This window comes from Hylobates moloch, unplaced genomic scaffold, assembly GCF_009828535.3.
Source record: "Hylobates moloch isolate HMO894 unplaced genomic scaffold, HMol_V3 SCAFFOLD_5, whole genome shotgun sequence".
NCBI classification, from domain to species: Eukaryota; Metazoa; Chordata; class Mammalia; order Primates; family Hylobatidae; genus Hylobates; species Hylobates moloch.
In genome coordinates, this window is record NW_026652280.1 from 84,084,107 (window position 1) to 84,102,817 (window position 18,711).

At 46.2% G+C, this 18,711-nt stretch overlaps 1 protein-coding gene across 4 annotated transcripts in view; it reads right to left on the reverse strand.

Moving 5' to 3' along the window:
* MAJIN (membrane anchored junction protein) overlaps window positions 1-17,200 on the reverse strand; it is a 33,680-nt gene extending 16,480 nt beyond the window's left edge. For 2 of the 4 annotated variants that reach the window (XM_058438909.1, XM_058438907.1), the window contains exons 1-4: window positions 16,979-17,178; window positions 4,927-4,973; window positions 3,873-3,990; window positions 544-589 (exon numbers count right to left, since the gene is read on the reverse strand). In XM_058438909.1, coding sequence (XP_058294892.1) covers window positions 544-589; window positions 3,873-3,973 — 147 coding nt within the window. In that variant the 5' untranslated portion in view covers window positions 3,974-3,990; window positions 4,927-4,973; window positions 16,979-17,178. Of the gene's footprint in view, window positions 1-543; window positions 590-3,872; window positions 3,991-4,926; window positions 4,974-16,978 lie in introns of all 4 variants that reach the window. The other 2 variants (XM_032153360.2, XM_032153357.2) reach the window with 2 other exon arrangements.
* Window positions 17,201-18,711: the final 1,511 nt, after the last annotated feature.

Genomic DNA, 18,711 nt, shown 5'->3' on the forward strand with positions numbered 1-18,711 from the left:
ACCAATTTGTAAAGTTGATCACCTGCTCAGTCTTCTTCTGTAGGAAAACCTAAAGCTAGAGGAACTGGGTAGAAAGGAATGAAAATGAAGTCAGAATAAGGCAATTGCAAATGTTTCCAATTAAAATGAAGACACAGCAGCCTTGTCTGTGTATTTACAGTCGAGTTTCCTGAACGTCAAGTACCAGGCAGTGGTTGGGATGGTGACGTTTCCCAGAACCCTGGAAGGAGGCAGTCCTCCGGAATCTTTCTCTATGCCAGCTGCAACAAAAGAGAGCTGCCCAAGGCTGGAAACTGTTGAAAACAAAAAGCTCTCAGCCTCAAAGGTGCTGACACTTCAACTAGGAAAACTGAGCAAGAATACAGGTTTTAAATTCCCATGGAAAAACATAAAGTTCCTTTGCAAAAGAGATGTAGCAGGAAGAAGCCAAGTTACCGAGTGGAGGTTGTGACTCAGTATGTAGGAAATAATTAAAACCTGAATGTGGATGCATCCTTAGCTGAAAGAGTAACTTTTCCAGAAGTCGTATGCTTCTTTCCCTACCTCCAGCTCCTGGGTGATGACTTCCTTATTTTCTATCTCTTCTCCTCTAGAAGGTAAACAGAAAAGAGACAAGTAAGACATGAAGGAAAGCTCTGGAGAGAGTAGACTCTACTAGGGCAAAAATAACACTTCCACTGAGCTAAAGAAACATAAGTAAAACTGTGTATGCTGACCCAGTGCTCATGGAGAAGAAGAGATCACCTAGGTAGTATGGTCTAAACATTGGCATAAAATGACTTCTCTCAACCTGCCAAGACCTGAAATTCCCACTGTGAAAGTTAATCATTTGTTAGAACAGTTGTACTTTAAGTGTGCTTTGGGGACCCTTTCAATGGGTCTTCAAGGGTAAAACCATTTTCATAATACTAAGGTATTATTTGCCTTTCTCACTGTGTTAATATTTGTAACCATGATTGCAAAAGCAATGGTGGGCAAAATTGCCAGTGCCTTAGCACAAATCTAGCCAGTTGCACTAGGCTGTACTATCAGTCAAAGTAATCTTTACTGCTGCATAGGAAAAAAAAAAATCCAGTTTCACTGAATATCCTTGAGGAAGCAGAAAAAAAAAAAGCAATCATTTTATAAAATCTCAATCTTCAACTACACGTCTCTTTAAATGTTATGTGATAAAACACGAAGTATGCACAAAGCACTTCTGCTGCATACCAAAATATGATAGTTATTTTAGGGAAACTCACTTGTGTGACTGTTTAAGCTGCAAACTGAACTGTCTGCTTTTCTTCATGGAATATTTTACTTGAATGATCAGCTAACAGACAAACTATGGTTGTTATTCATACTTGGAAGTTTGACAGACACTTTCTTAAAAATGAATAAAATAGGCATGTCAACTCAAGGAAAAGAACTGACAATACTTGTTGTCAACAGTAAATTTTGGGCTTTCAAGTGAAAATTTAAATTTTGGAAAATTTCCGTCCACCATTTTGAGTTTGACAGTTTCCAAATATGTCAACACTTTTAAGATTGTGGTGATATTAACAAATATTTTTTGATGCTGTATAATGAAATGTATCAATATTTGGAGGATGTGCATAATTCAGTGAACCAAAATATTCCAAATGACCAATGAAACACATCATGTTACAAAATCATCCTAGGTCAGGCCGGGCACAGTGGCTCACACCTGTTAATCCTGGCACTTTGGGAGGCCAGGCGGGTGGATCACCTGAGGTCAGGAGTTCGAGACCAGCCTGGCCAACGTGGTGAAACCCCGTCTCTACTAAAAATACAAAAAAGGCCCGGTGCGGTGGCTTACCCTGCAATCCCAGCACTTTGGGAGGCTGAGGCAGGTGGATCACCTGAGGTTGGGAGTTTGAAACTAGCCTGATCAACATGGAGAAACCCCATCTCTACTAAAAATAAAAAATTAGCTGGGCGTGGTGGTGCATGCCTGTAATCCTAGCTACTTGGGAGGCTGAGGCAGGAGAATTGCTTGAACCGGGGGGCAGAGGTTTTGGTGAGCTGAGATCGTGCCATTGCACTCCAGCCTGGGCAACAAGAGTGAAACTCCATCTCAAAAAAATAAATAAATAAATATAAATAAAAATACAAAAAATTAGCTGGGTGTGGTGGCAGGCGCCTGTAATTCCAGCTACTTGGGAGGTTGCAGTAGGAGAATCACTTGAACCCGGGAGGTGGAGGTTGCAGTGAGCCAAGATCGCACCATTGAACTCCAGCCTGGGTGACAAGAGTGAAACACGGTCTCAAAACAAAACAAAAACAAAAATCATCCTAGGTCAAACATCCATTCAAAGAACAACTAAGACCAGTGGATTTTAATGTAACAGAGTTCAAAAAGTTCATGACATAATTTCAGATTCCACATTGCAACTAATCTTAAAAATAACTACCATTAATTAAAAAAAAAAACCCAAACTACAATTTGTCCAGTTTTGTCGTAGGGTCAAAGAATATCCACAATGATCTGAGAGGGCTACTAATATAGTCCTACCTTTCCAAACTACAAATACATATAAGCTGTTTTTTTTTTCTGAGACGTTGTTTCACTCTTGTTGCCCAGGCTGGAGTGTACAGTGTGATTTCGGCTCACTGCAACCTCCGCCTCCCGGGTTCAAGCGATTCTCCTACCTCAGCCTCCCAAGCAGCTGGGATTACATGCACCCACTGCCACGCCTCGCTAATTTTTGTATTTTTAGTAGAGATGGGGTTTCACCATGTTGGCCAGACTGGTCTCAAACTCCTCAGATGATCCGCCTGCCTCGGCCTACCAATGTGCTGGGATTACAGGTGTGAGCCACTGTGCCTGGCCAAATTTTTGCTTTAATTTTTATGACAAATATTGACAGATTAATCAAAAGCTCTTTGGGGTCCTTAATAATTTTAAAGAGTGCAAGTTGGGTGCGGGTGGCTCATGCCTGGAATTCCAACACTTTGGAAAGCTAAAGAGGGAGGATCCCTTGGGCCCAGGAGTTTGAGACCAGCCTGAGCAACATAGTGAGACTTCATTCCTACAACAAAAAATTTTAAAATTAGCCTGGTGTGGTGGCACTATGCCTGTAGTCCTAGCTTCTGTGGAGGCGGAGGTGGGAGGATCCCTTGAGCCCAGCAGGTCAAGGCTGCAGTGATCACACTACTACATGTGAAACCCTGTCTTGGGAGAAAAAAAAAAAAAGAAAGAAAAATTGCAAGGCAGTCGAGATGAAAAATATATATACTTTTTGAGACGGAGTCTCACTCTGTGGCCCAGGCTGGAGTACAGTGGCACAATCTCAGCTCACTGCAACCTCCATCTCCCAGGTTCAAGCAATTCTCCTGCCTCAGCCTCCCACCACCATGCCTGGCTAATTTTTGTATTTTTAGTAGAGACGGGGTTTCACCATGTTGGCCAGGCTGGTCTTGAACTCCTGACCTCAAGTGATCCATCCACCTCGGCCTCCCAAAGTGCTGGGATTATAGGTGTGAGCCACTATGCCCATCCCTGAGATGTAAAATTTTGAGAAACACTGCTTCAAAGATATGTTGTCCTAGGCTGGGTGTGGTGCCTCACACCTATAATCCCAACACTTGGGGAGACAGAGGTGAGAGGATTGCTTGAGGCCAGGGGTTTGAGACTAGCTTGGACAACATAGCGAGATCTGCTTCTTCAAAAAAAAAAAAAAAGTTGTCTCTAATTTAGAAACTCATATGAATAATATATATACTGAATATAAAATTCCTGGGAAAGAGCCCTGCAAGATGCTACTTTACCAGTCTCCTGAACTGGGTGAAGGTAAAGAAGAGGTGACCTGTGGGAATGCAGTAGCACTAACTGGTGTTTGCACAGGCTACCCTCCTACCTTTGAAATTACCTGATACTCTTCCCATATCTGATTTTGAATTTATACACATTGGGTCCTGCATGAAGAAACCTCGTCTCTGGAAACGGGTAGGTAAAGGGTTTTAAACTCATTGCCCCCAAACGATAGCCTAAATAAAATAGAAATATTAGAGAATTACTAAAAAGCTAACGATTGTTCCTTATTTACAGGAAAGGGAAGCTGCCCAATCTGTAACATCTCTTCGTGAGTAAAATGTCCAGCACTCAGCACTACTGCCTACGTACCAGGATCATCACTTGTAGCATTCTCCTACCTGCATGGGGAAAATACAGTGTGTTGGGATAAGCTTTATGCTTGCAGTCAAAAGCCCAGAATTCAAGTTTGATCATTTATGACCTTGTGTAAATCATTTCTCTTCAAGAAGACTAATGTCCCAGCACTTTGGGAGGCCGAGGCGGGCGGATTGCGAGGTCAGGAGATCGAGACCACGATGAAACCCCGTCTCTACTAAAAATACAAAAAATTAGCCGGGCATGGTGGCAGGCGCCTGTAGTCCCAGCTACTCGGAGAGGCTGAGGCAGGAGAATGGTGTGAACCTGAGAGGCGGAGCTTGCAGTGAGCCGAGATTGCGCCACTGCACCCCAGCCTGGGCGACAGAGCGAGACTCCGTCTCAAAAAAAAAAGAAGACTAATGATACTAGTTATCTGCCCTGATGACTCAGAATCTTTGTTAGAATTAAATGTTTCTCCCAAGTTATCTCTTGAATCTGTTCTTCTCTCCCATCCCCACTTTCACTGGAATCTCAGTGGATACAGAGAGGGTGCAAGTTAAATAATGACACAATCCAAAGGATACACCAATTACAAGCCAATTAGGAGGACGTTTGGTATCAATTTTAGATGAAATTAAGGTATTACTACAACTTCCTGCCACAACCAATGTAGCAAATAAGGATGTACACTAATGTTTTTGAGTGGCACCAAGGAATGGCTTATTTTCCAGATCTATCAATTACTCTTCCTTTCCCCCACTTGTGAGGCTTCCCTGTGTTCCAAGAGTGCCTACTATACCCCTAGCACTTACTGTTTTATTTCTCCTGTTCTAGAATCTCTGTCCACTTAAGGTCATCTCTGTGGGGAGTTAAGGGGAGAGATAGAAAAAATAAAAATAAATAATTAGAGGAGATCCAGAGTTCCTAAGGATCAAAACTAGTTATATACATCAGTACAAGTATACAAATATACATGGTATTGGTTTCAGAGGCAGCTGAGACGGAGTCGACAGAACAGGCCCAAAATAAGGAGAATCTGAGTTTGAACCTCAGTCCAATGTCCTTAATTTCTCTGAGCCTTGGTTTTCTTACTTACACAATAACAATTCTCAATAACAACTTTTGCCATGCCCTATTCTAAGTTTAATCTCACTTAATCCTCACAACAAGCCTATAAGTCTAAATTTGATAGGTCAGGAAACTGAGGCACTGAGGAATGAAGTAAACTGCCCATAGCTATGAATGTTGGAATTTGAATTTAAACTAAGGCAATACAGATGCAGAATTGATATTCTTAACCATTCTGCCAGTCTGCTTCCTGGGGTTATAAGGAAGAAAAAACAAGATAATAAACATAAAATCACTTTTTAAGCAGTAAAATATCATATACACATAAAGGACTATTTTCATTATGCTTTTCTCCACATTATTCTGATGCCATTTCTACTCAGCAGGGAAAACTCTTCTATGGTAGAAACTCTTCTACGGTAGAGTCACAAGTTCTATGTGCCCAAAGAATGGAATTTCCCACATTTTCCAAAGTTCAAGTCTGGGGCTGCCAGTAAAGAGATACCCCAGTGTCTGATCTTGGCTGCTTGGGATTAGAATGACATGAGACTGGAGCCAGAGTCCATGAGATTATTTAGACTAGAATTGCAGTCAAAAATGAAAAGAAATAATTGTGCCAACTGCAAAGTCCCCAGAGGGGAAATACTGATCATATCCTGAGAAAAAACTTACTGATGCCCCACACCAAAGGCATGGCAGGAACCCAGGCTAGTTTTGATGTTTTAGTGCCAGATGACTCTTCTCAGTAGGTGGTGAGCCCACCTGGTGAGACTTACATTGCTGCCACAGAAATTTAACTCTTAATTCTTACAAGGATTCTTTTTTTGTTTTTGTGGTGGTTTTTTTTTTGAGACATGGTCTCACTCTGTCACCCAGTCTGGAGTGAAGTGGCATGATCTCGGCTCACTGCAACTTCTGCCTCCCAGGTTCAAGTGATCCTCCTGCCTCAGCCTCCCGAGTAGCAGGGACTACAGGCATACGCCACCACGCCCAGCTAATTTTTGTATTTTTAGTAGAGACGGGCTTCACCATGTTGGCCTGACTGGTCTTGAAGTCCTGACCTCAGGTGATCTGCCTGCTTCGGCCTCCCAAAGTGCTGGGATTACAGGCATGAGCCATTGCGTCCGGCAATTTTTTTTTTTTTTTTTTTTTGAGACAGAGTCTTGCTCTGTCTCCCAGGCTGGAGTGCAGTGGCGCGATCTCTGCTCACTGCAAGCTCTGCCTCCCAGGTTCATGCCATTCTCCTGCCTCAGCCTCCAGAGTAGCTGGGACTACAGGCGCCCGCCACCACACCCAGCTAATTTTTTTGTATTTTTAGTAGAGACGGGGTTTCACCGTGTTAGCCAGGATGGTCTCGATCTCCGGGCCTCGTGATCCACCCGCCTCGGCCTCTCAAAGTGCTGAGATTATAGCGTGAGCCACTGCGCCTGGCTTTTTTTTTTCTTTTCCTTTTTTTTTTTTTTTTTTTTTAAGAGACAGGGTCTTGCTCTGCCATCCAGGCTGGAGTACAGTGGTATACTCATGGCTCACTGCAGCATCAAACTCCTAGGCTCAAGGGATCCTCCCACCTTAGCCTCCAGACTAGCTAGGACTACAGATGCACACTACCATGCCCAGCTAATTTTTAAAATTTTTGGAGACAGGGTCTCACTATGTTGCCCAGGCTGGTCTCGAACTCCTGGCCTCAAGTGATCCTCCTGCCTCGGCCTCCCAAAGTGCTGGATTATAGGCATAAGCCACTGCCATCTGGCCAGGGGATTCTACTAGGATGCAATAACTTGCCTCCCGCCCCACCCCCAACAGAGGGATGGGGCATCACAGCAAAGGAAATGAAGGACATTTGCTGGAAATGACAGTCCAAAGAGGAAATTTCATGTGCTGTACCACAGCTGGCTGTCTGAAAGAAGGAAAAACAGCCCTCTTCTAGCTAGGGCCTGTTCCTGTTAATTGCTGGCTGCCCAATTCAGAAACAAACACCATACACTAATTACCTCATTTGAAAATAAAGATTAGACAGTGTATCCAAACAACCACATAGGAGTAATGGTTCAAATATTTCACAGGGTTATTTTCCAACATTGAGTACTGTGGCCATGGTGATATTATGTCCCAGTAACTATTATTAAGTTGATGAGATCTTGCATATGAAGGGTCAGACTCTCCACGCATTTTTAGATGACCACAAATCATGGCTTTAAAACAAAGGAAGAAAACTTACAGGCAGTATGGGATAGTGCAAAAGACGTAAGATTTGGAATTGGAGGACCAAGGCTTGAGTCCTGCTTCTGCTTCTATTAGTCATTAGTCCCTGAGCAAGTCACACTTAACTTCTTCATTTCCTAGTTTCTATGTCTACAAATGGGGATTCCAACGACCCCTGGAATGTGGGGATTAAATGAGATAATGCTGTAAGTAGCTACTTTGTAAATTCCAGAGTATTATATAAACATTAGCCCTTATGATAGATTTGAAGAGTTTCTCCCTAAATGCTTCACTAGAAAAGCAAATTCAAAGCCGGGCACGGTAGCTCACGCCTGTAATCTCAGCACTTTAGGAGGCTGAGGTGGGCAGATCACCCGAGGTCAGGAGTTTGAGACCAGTCTGGCCAATGTGGCGAAACCCCGCCTCTACTAAAAATACAAAAATTAGCCGGGCGTGGTGGGGGGCACCTGCAATCCCAGCTACTCGGGAGGCTAAAGCACGAAAATTGCTTGAACCCAGGTTGTGGAAGTTGCAGTGAGCCAAGATCGTGCCACTGCACTCCAGCATGGGGGATAGAGCGAGACTCCAAAAAACAAAAAAGCAAATTCAAGAGAGCAGTACTTTCCAAGAAATCAGTTCTTGAGACAGAGAGCACACATGTGCAAAACTGATTAGCTTTAATCTCAATGCAAAATCTGAAAAATTCCAACCAAGAACTTTTCCTTGAAAATACCCAAGAATTAGATGTAAATGACACATAGGGACTGATGTTTGAAGGAAAATTATTTTTCAAGATTTTGGTAATTTGCTTCACATAAACATCTGGGTCAGTACATAGAACCTGAAGCAGGGCCAAATGTTATATGAGGATAATAATATTGACTACTGAGGCAAAAGGAGCTTATGATTTAGCACTCTGCTACTAAATATGTCTGGTGACAGTTGATAAAGTCTTTCACAGTGTTGAGAAATAAAAGAGCTTCCATAAGCACTTATTCAAAATACAGTGACTGGGCTGGGCGCAGTGGCTCACGCCTGTAATCTCAGCACTTTGGGAGGCTGCAGCGAGTGGATCACCTGAGGTCGGGTGTTTGAGACCAGGCTGGCCAACATGGTGAAACCCCGTCTTTACTAAAAACACAAAACTTAGCTGGACATGGTGGTGGGCGCCTGTAATCCCAGCTACTTGGGAGACTGAGGCAAAAGAATCGCTTGAACCTGGGGAGGTGGAAGCTGTGATGAACCAAGATTGTGCCACCGCACTCCAGCCTGGGCAACAGAGCAAGACCCCATCTCAAGACCATTAATGAGTGTAGGTAACAAAATATAATATTAAAATCTGATGCTATGAATCCAACACCCATGTTTTAGAAATGAGATTGAGGACAGATGACTAGCTGCTCCTTCCACATTTTTTTTGAGATGGAGTCTCACTCTGTTGCCCAAGCTGGAGTGCAGTAGCATGATCTCAGCTCACTGCAACCTCTGCCTCCTGGGTTCAAGTGATTCTCCTGTCTCAGCCTCCCACGTAGCTGGGATTACAGGCATGTGCCAACACACCTAAGTTTTGTATTTTTTTTTAGTAGAGACAGGGTTTCACCATGTTGGCCAGCCTGGTCTTGAACTCCGGACCTCAGGTGATCTACCTGCCTCGGCCTCCCAAAGTGCTGGGATTACAGGTGTAAGCCACTGCGCCCAGCCTCCTTCCACTTTCAAAAGTCCTTGGCTGGTCTCAGAGGTCTGTCCACCTTTGCTGAAGTAGATTCAGTCTGTATGTCCAACTAGAGACTCATGAACGCCTATATCTGGAAACGCCTTCCATTTTGGTGGGGATGACAGGGAAGTGACTTCTCCAAAGAAGGAAATGACTTCCACAAAGTTACATAATCCAGGATTAGCCCCTCAAGATTGTTGACTTCTTTGGCACACACGTTTTTCATTACAACATATCATTCGGTCAGTCATTTTACCAAACTGTAACCCTGGTCACGCTTACCACTCTGCGTGACAAAGGCAATTAATTATGGATACAAAGACATCAAAGCAAAATTTAATTTTTTTTTTTTTTGAGACAGAGTCTCGCTCTGTCACCCATGCTGCAGTATGATGTCAGCTCACTGTAACCTCTGCCTCCAAGGTTCAAGCAATTCTCATGCCTCGGCGTCTCAAGTAGCTTGTACTACAGGCGCCCACTACCACACCTGGCTAATTTTTGTATTTTCTGTAGATATGGGGTTTCACTCTGCTGCCTGGCTGGTCTCGAACTCCTGAGCTCAAGAGATCCACCCACTTTGGCCTCCCAAAGTGCTGGCATTACAGGTGTGAGCCACTGCACCTGGCCTAATGTAAGCTTTTTGATTAAAAGTTCTTAGAATTGTAATTTTGGACATAAAGGGTTACATCCACATTTGTTTATCATAAAGCTCTATTATCTATTCTGTTTTCTCACCTTGCACGGTGATTAGGATGATTAGTGAAATAATGTACGTATAATTGTTTTTTCTAGTACTTAGTACACAGATTACTGGATAAAGTCTTTTTTATAAGTGTTAAAATATGGAACAGGAAGAGACTAATGACATAAGACTACCCAGAATACTTTCATGTTTATTGACGTCATTCTGTTTTCTCATAGGTTTCTTCCTACCCTTTCTGGTAAGATGCAACCTTTAAAATGCCATTTGTGCAGGAATGGATTTGCCCTTACAGCTGTGTCAGACTTAATTTTGTTTTGTTTGGTGGGAGTAGGGGGAATAACTAAACGTTGTTTGGGGGTAGGGGAGATAACTAAACCTAACAGAGAATTAGGAAGCTGTTCTGAAGTGAAGTGAAAAGGCCTCAGTGGGTAACTCAATAAACCAGAAAGGAGTCTAAATTAACCTCTTAAGTTAACTTAGTTTCTCTGTTACTCTTTTCACTTAAGTTACTCTTAAGTTACTCTTTGCACAAAAATGCATCTTCCCTTTTCACCTTAACCATCCTAACAGCTAACGAAAAACTACCTTTGGCCAGTAAGTCCAGGATGTGCTCCTTATTCTGGAAATGCAATAGTGTCTCACCTCACCACCCTGTCCAGTAGTTGTGGCTTGTTACATGAAGATTAACCTGTCCATTAAAATTCACATCATGCGGCCGGGCACAGTGGCTCACGCCTGTAATCCCAGCACTTTGGGAGGCTGAGGCAGGCAGATCACGAGGTCAGGAGTTCAAGACCATCCTGGCTAACATGGTGAAACCCCGTCTCTACTAGAAATACAAAAAATTAGCCACGCGTGGTGGCAGGCGTCTGTAGTCCCAGCTACTCAGGAGGGTGAGGCAGGAGAATGGCGTGAACCCAGGAGGCAGAGCCTGCAGTGAGCCGAGACTACGCCACTGCACTCCAGCCTGGGCAACAGAGCGAGACTCGGTCTCAAAAAAAAAAAAAAAAAAAAGAATTCACATCATGCTGAATTCACTGCAGCACTCTAAATATCCTACCAACCGCAGGAACCCAAAAAGCACTTGGATGTAAAACTGCAGGCAAGGACGGCCATTTTATTTTTTTGGTTACACCATTGGGTGAGCTGCCCAGAAGCAGTACATGTAAGGAAGAAGATTAAAAAAAAAAAAAAAAAAGCAGCAACAGTAGTTTCAGAAGGGCAAATGATGGAGAGAATATCCTTAGCTGGAAACAAAGAAAGCAACTTTAACAATTGATACAGCCAGGCACAGTGGCTCACCCCTGTAATCTTAGCACTCCGGGAGGCCAAGGCAGGAGGATCACCTGAGATCAGGAGTTCAGGACCAGCCTGGCCAACATGGTGAAACCCTGTCTCTACTAAAAATACAAAAATTAGCCGGGCATTGTGGTGGAAGCCTGTAGTCCCAGCTACTCGGGAGGCTGAGGTAGGAGAATTGCTTGAACCCAGGAGGCGGAGGTTGCAGTGAGCCAAGATTCTGCCACAGCAATCCGGCCTGGGTGACACAGAGTGAGACTCCATCTCAAAAAAAGAAAAGGAAAGAAAATGACTTTTTATATAAAGAGGGCAAATTTTACTAACCTTAGTCCGATTCTGGTGAGATATTGAGGAGATAAGAATTGTACTCATGGCCAGGTGTGCAGTGGCTCACGCCTTGTAATCCCAGCACTCTGGGAGGCCAAGGCAGGCAGATCACTTGAGGTCAGGAGTTCGAGACCAGCCTGACCAACATGGTGAAACCCAGTCCCTACTAAAAACACAAAAACTAGCCGGGAATGGTGGCTAGTGCCTGTAATCCCAGCTACTCAGGGGGCTGAGGCAGGAGAATCACTTGACCCCGGGAGATGGAGGCTGTAGTGAGCTGAGATCACACCATTGCACTCCAGTCTGAGCGACAGAATGACTGTCTCAAAAAAAAAAAAAGAAATGTACTTGCTAGGTTTATAGAAAGATATACTTGGCCAGGTGTTGTGGCTCATGCCTATAATCCCACTTTCAGAGGCTGAGGCAGGACTACTTGAGCCCAGGAGTTCGAGACCAGCCCGGGCAACACAGTGAGCCCTCGTCTGTATCATATAAAAAAAAAGAAAAAGGAGGCCGGGCGCGGTGGCTCAAGCCTGTAATCCCAGCACTTTGGGAGGCCGAGGCGGGCGGATCACGAGGTCAGGAGATCGAGACCATCCTGGCTAACACGGTGAAACCCCGTCTCTACTAAAAATACAAAAAATTAGCCGGGCGTGTTGGCGGGCGCCTGTAGTCCCAGCTACTCGGGAGGCTGAGGCAGGAGAATGGCGTGAACCCGGGAGGCGGAGCTTGCAGTGAGCCGAGATCGCGCCACTGCACTCCAGCCTGGGGGACAGAGAAAAACTCTGTCTCAAAAAAAAAAAAAAAGAGAAAAAAGAAAAAGAAAAAAGAAAAAGGAAAAGAAAAAGAAACTAAGTGCTGGTTTCCCTGTAACATGTCAGGGAAGCCCACTCTAAAGTAAGTGACTAATTTCTTTTTTTTTTTTTGAGACGGAGTCTCGCTCTGTCGCCCAGGCTGGAGTGCAGTGGCGCGATCTCGGCTCACTGCAAGCTCCACCTCCCGGGTTCACGCCATTCTCCTGCCTCAGCCTCTCCGAGTAGCTGGGACTACAGGCGCCCGCCACTACGCCCGGCTAATTTTTTTGTATTTTTAGTAGAGACGGGGTTTCACCGTGGTCTCGATCTCCTGACCTCGTGATCCGCCCGCCTCGGCCTCCCAAAGTGCTGGGATTACAAGCGTGAGCCACCGCGCCCGGCCTGTAAGTGACTAATTTCTAAAGGAAAAATATGAGCTAGTGAGGCACAAATGGAGAGTGAATGGCGGGTCTAGGGTGGGTAGAGGAAATAGCAGGTACAAGAGTACTCAGTTGAGAAAAAGCATGGCACTTTCAAAAGAGAGAAGTACAGTAACCCGAACACAGTGGGCAAGAAAGACAATGCTACAAGGCGAGACTATACAGATAACTGAGTCAGTCAGCACATATCTGAGACCCTACAGTGCATCAGGCACTGTTCTGGGCACTAATTTGGTAAGTAACAAGAGAGACATGATCCCTCGTCTTTAAGGGCTTACATTTCAGGAGGTGTGGAGAGCAACATTCAACATATAAATAAATAAATATAAATTGAGGTACTCTAAATAGCATGAAGAAAATAATATGTGGTTTTATTTAGGATGACTAGAAGGCTGCTTTAGCTAGTATGGCCAGTGATGGCCTTTCAGAAGAAACACAACTGACTTGAGGCCTTCATGGAAAGGAGCAACGATCATGGGGAAAAGCATTCCAAGCACAAAAATCAGCAAGTGCAGATGTCTGTGATGAGTTTAATGGACAGAAAGGTCAGTGTGGCTAGAACATTGAGAATGAAGACAGAGAGGAGGGAGATGAAGATGGGGTGTTAGGCAGGGACCAGATCGTGTAAGGCTTGTAGGCCATTGTAAAAAGTCCAGATTTTATGCTAAGGATTTTATAAAGGGGAGATAAATGATTTGATATATGCTTTATAAATATCTAAATATCTATTTTATTTTAGAGACAGGATTTCTCTCTGGCGCCCAGGCTGGAGTATAGCGACACAATCACAGCTCAGTGCAGCCTCAACCTCCCAGGCTCAAGCAATCCTCCCACCTCAGCCTCCCAAGTAGCTGGGACTACAGGTGCCCACCACTATACCCAGATAATTTTTGCCGAGATGGGGTTTCACTATGTTGCCCACGCTGGTCTCAAACTCCTGAGCTCAAGTGATCTGCCCATCTCGGCTTCCCTAAATGCTGGGATTACAAGCATGAGCCACCAGGCCAGGCGTAGTGGCTCACGCCTGTAATCCCAGCACTTTCGGAGGCCGAGGTGGGCGGATCACAAGGTCAGGAGATCGAGACCATCCCGTGAATGGTGAAACCCCATCTCTACTAAAAATACAAAAAATTAGCTGGGCGTGGTGGCGGGCGCCTGTAGTCCCAGCTACTCAGGAGGCTGAGGTGGGAGAATGGCATGAACCCAGGAGGCGGCGCTCGCAGTGAGCCGAGATTGCACCACTGCACTCTAGCCTGGGCCACAGAGCGAGACTCTGTCTCAAAAAAAAAAAAGCATGAGCCACCAAGCTTGGTCCAAAATATCTAAATATCTGGTGACTGAAAGGAAGGTGAGCTGTAAGGGGACAGGAGGAGAAGAAGGGAGACCAGTTAAGAAGCTTCTATACTTGTCCAGGAGAAAGATGCTGCTGATTTGGACTTGGGATTTTAGAAATTAATAAATAGTTAGATTTGAGATATACTTTAACTAATGGACTAGATGTGGGAATCAAGGATGGCTCTCAGATTTTTTGCCTTTGCAATTAGGTAGACAATGGTACATACTCTACTGAGATGGGGAGTAATTCTAGGGAAAGAGATTTGGGGTGGGAGGGAGCAGGGAAAATTAGTAGTTGTGTTTCAAGTCTAAGAGGCCTATGAGACATCCAAGTGGATATACCGAGGAGGCAGTCTCCTAGTGTGTAAGGGACAGAAATCAGGACGGAAATATACATTTGAGTCACCAGTGTTTAGATGGTATGTGAAACTACTGGAATAGATGATGAGATCATCCAGGGAGAAATTATAGAGAAGGGATGAGGGCCTTCCTTATAAGCCAGGTTACGGATTGTGGAATCTATTGTCAGAGCAATCAGAAGGCACCGAAGGGTATAATAAAAAAACGACATGACCAGATCACTGTGACTCAAAAAAAAATAAATAAATAAAAATAAAAAAATCCCTCCTGGCTGCAATGTGGGTAACAATCCGGAACAAGAACAGATGAAAGGAGACCAGCTAGGTGCCTCCTACAGCTCAAGGCAGAAGCTGGTAGTAGCCTGGTCTACAGTGATAAAAGTGAAGATGAGGAAAGGTGGACTGATTTGGAAGATGCTACTCGGGAAGCTGAGGCAGGCAAGACTCCGTCTTTTTTTTTTTTTTTTTGAGACGGAGTCTTGCTCTGTTGCCCAGGCTGGAGTGCAGCGGTGCGATCTTGGCTCACTGCAACCTCTGCCTCCCGGGTTCGAGTGATTCTCCTGCCTCAGTAATGACTTGGTGACTTGATAAGGTGAGGGAGAGCGATGACTCCTGGTTGCTTGAGCAACTAACTGAAGAGGTAAAAGCAACATTTTCTGAAAATAGGAGCCTTGGAAAGTAAATTTTTGAGGGCAAGATGTTGAGTCTGTATCTGGAGATGCTCAAGTTTGAGATGCCAATGAGATAGCCAAAGAGAGATTCTAGATAAGACTGCTGGAAACTGGCTTCCTACCTGCAGATGCATACATGAAGGAACTAGAGTTCAAAAAAGGATGGGCCAGGCGCTGTGACTCTCGCCTGTAATCCCAGCACTTTGGGAGGACAAAGTGGGTGGATCACCTGAGGTCAGGAGTTCGAGACCAGCTGGGCCAACATGGTGAAACCCCATCTCTACTAAAAATACAAAAATTAGCCGGTTATGGTGGCAGACATCTGTAATCCCAGCTACTTGAGAGGCTGAGGCAGGAGAATCGCTTGAACCCAGGAGGCAGAGGTTGCAGTGAGCACAAATCTCACCATTGCACTCCAGCCTGGGCGACAAGGGCAAGACTCCGTCTTTTTTTTTTTTGAGACGGAGTCTTGTTCTGTTGCCCAGGCTGGAGTGCAATGGTGCAATCCTGGCTCACTGCAACCTCCACCTCCTGGGTTCAAGTGATTCTCCTGCCTCAGCCTCCTGAGTAGCTGGGACTACAGGGGCCCGCCACCACACCCGGCTAATCTTTGTATTTTCAGTAGAGACGAGGTTTCACCATGTTGGCCAGGATAATCTCCATCTCCTGACCTCGTGATCCACCTGCCTCAGCCTCCCAAAGTGCTGGGATTACAGGCATGAGCCACCGTGCCCGGCCGACACTGTCATAAAAAAAAGAAGAAGAAAAAGAAAAGGATGTTCAGCAAAGTATACCTGCTGGCATCTTTCTGCCCACTTGCCCAGATGCCAAGATTCAATCAAGGCTCTGGGGAGCGGCACAGAGATCTCAGTGCCATGACTCATATTTACTTGCAAGGTGCAATCAGGCATTTGAAAGCCAGAAACTCATTCAAATCAAGACATGATGTGACAGGAAATGTTTCAATGGAAAAAATCTTGTTTTCATGGCAACTGCTAGGCCGGGGTTGGAGGGTGGGTATAGACCAGAGGAGCCCTTTAGTTCCTGGGGAAAGTTTGTGGTAAGAAGGTGGGGTGTGGCCGGGCAAAGTGGCTCACGCCTGTAATCCCAGCACTTTGGGATGCCGAGGCGGGTGGATCACCTGAGGTCAGGAGTTCGAGACCAGTGTGGCCAACGTGGTGAAACTGTCTCTACTAAAAACGCCAAAATTAGCCGGGTGTGATGACGGGCACCTGTAACCCCAGCACTTTGGGAGGCAGAGGTGGGTGGATCACTTGCGGTCAGGAGTTCAAGACCAGCCTGGCCAAGATGGTGAAACCCCATCTCGACCAAAAATACAAAAATTAACCAGGCGTGGCGGCGCATGCCTGTAATCCCAGCTACTCAGGAGGCTGAGGCAGGAGAATCGCTTGAACCCAGGAGGCGGAGGTTGCAGTGAGTCAATATCGCCCCACTGAACTCCAGCCTGGGCGACAGAGCCAGACTCCGTCTCAAAAAAAATAAAAAATAAAAAAGAGGGAGGGAGTTGCGGGGGGGGGGCGGGGGAGGAGGAGGAGGAGGAGGAGGAGGGAGAGGCGCCGGGTGTGGAGTGGGGAAAGGGCAGTCTCTGGAGTCGGCGGACGACAGCAGGAATCCCGTACTCTGTGCCAGTCACTCGCCCGAGGGAGGGGACACAGGCCTGGAGCCCCCCGGTCTCCCTCGCACGCTCCCGACCTGCGACCCGCGCTCCAGTCCCGCGGCCTCCCTGTGGGAGACCTGCAGTGGCACGGCCTGCACCCTGGGCGAGCTTGCTGGGTGTCCCGGGAGCCCGGCGCTGAGAAAGGGACCTCAGGGGGCAGGGGGGACTGCACTTCGGGGGCGGTGGGTGGGGCCCGGCCCGGAAACTTCCCTCAGAAATAAACAGAAACGCGAAGACAACTTCCCGAGCGCCCGGGGCCGTCGTGTGCCGTTACCTCAGCCCCAGGTGGTTCCCAGGCTATGTCTCACACACTGACTAGGGGTCCTTCGGCCTCAGAAAAGTGGCACCGGACGGAATACCCACTAAGAAGTGCTCTCTGAAAAGGGCGGGCGCCAACTTCGAACGAAATCGTTTTGAGGGACTGGCTCGCCCGCTCCTGAGCGACTTCGGGGCTCGTGCCGAGCACCCGTCAGGCCTTCTGCGCACGCGCAAGTGCGCTTCCCACCGCCCCTTCGGGCGCAGCTCCAAGGCCTGGCCGCGGTCTGCGCGTGCGCATTTCACTGTCGACGCCGGGAGGACGCGCGCAGCCCCACCCACCGGACGCCTTGGCGCCTTCAGGTCCCTCCTGGATTTACCAGCCCATTGTTTATTTCGCGCCTGCTTTCGCGTGGTGTGGTCGGGAACTAGCGACTGCAGAGTCCTTACTGTGTGCTAGGCGTTATGCAGGGTACCTTCCTTTATTCCTCGGCGACATGCTCTGCAGCAGGCATTAATGTCCCAAATTTAGGATCGCTTGAGCTCAGGAGGCCGAGGCTGCAGTGAGCCGAGATCGCGCCACTGCACTCCAGCCTGGGCAACAAGAGCAAAACTCCCTCTCAAAAAAGAAGAAAAAAGCGGGGGGCGGGGGGAGAGGGGTGCCGGGCGCGGTGGCTCACTTTTGTAATCCCAGCACTTTGGGAGTCCAAGACAGGCAAATTACGAGGTCAGGAGTTCAAGACCAGCCTGGGCAACATGGTGAAACTCCGTCTCTACTAGAAATACGAAAATTAGAGTTGGGCATGGTGGCTGCGTGCCTGCAATCCCAGCTACTCTGGAGGCTGAGGCAGGAGAACTGCTTGAACCTGGAAGGCGGAGGTTGCAGTGAGCTGAGATCACGCCACTGCACTCCAGCCTGGGCTACAGAGCGAGGCTCCATCTCAAAAAAAAAAAAAAGAAAGAAACTGCGAAGCAGTTTTCCAGAGTGGCTGTACCATTCTGCACTCCTGCCAGCAGAGTGTGAAAGTTGCTCTGCATCCTTGCCAGCACTTGATATTTTCAGTTAAAATTTTTTTGCCATCCTAATAGATGTGTAGTGGTATCTAGTTATAGATTTAATTTGCATTTCCCTAACGACTAATAACGTTGAGCACCTTTTTATGGGCCCTTGGGATTCTTGAGAATTAATAAACCTATACCCTAACTCAGAAACAATTTACAGTGCTAAAGAGACTTGTATGGATTCAGACTTAGCCTGCCATACTGGAACATTTCAACAGCAACGCTCGCAGATGACAACAGAATTCAAAGCATATATACCAGATCTGTCAAGCCAGCCAGCACATGGCAAAAGCCTGGCAACAAAAAATAGCCCGCTGTGTGTGTCTGTCTCCAAGAAGTTCAGTGTTACTTAACTATAAGAAACAAGTGGCCGGGTGCGGTGGCTCACACCTGTAATCCCAGCACTTTGGGAGGCGGAGGCAGGCAGATCACCTGAGGTCAGGAGTTCGAGACCAGCCTGGCCAACATGGTGAAACCCTGTCTCTACTAAAACAAACAAACAAACAAACACACCACAAAATTAGCCAGGCGAGATGGCATGCACCTTAATCCCAGCTACTCGGAGGCTGAGGCAGGAGAATCACTTGAAATCGGGGGGTGGAGGTTGCAGTTAGCTGAGATTGCACCATTGCACTCCAGCCTGGTCAAAAAATGTGAAACTTCATCTCAAAAAAAAAAAAAAGAAAAGAA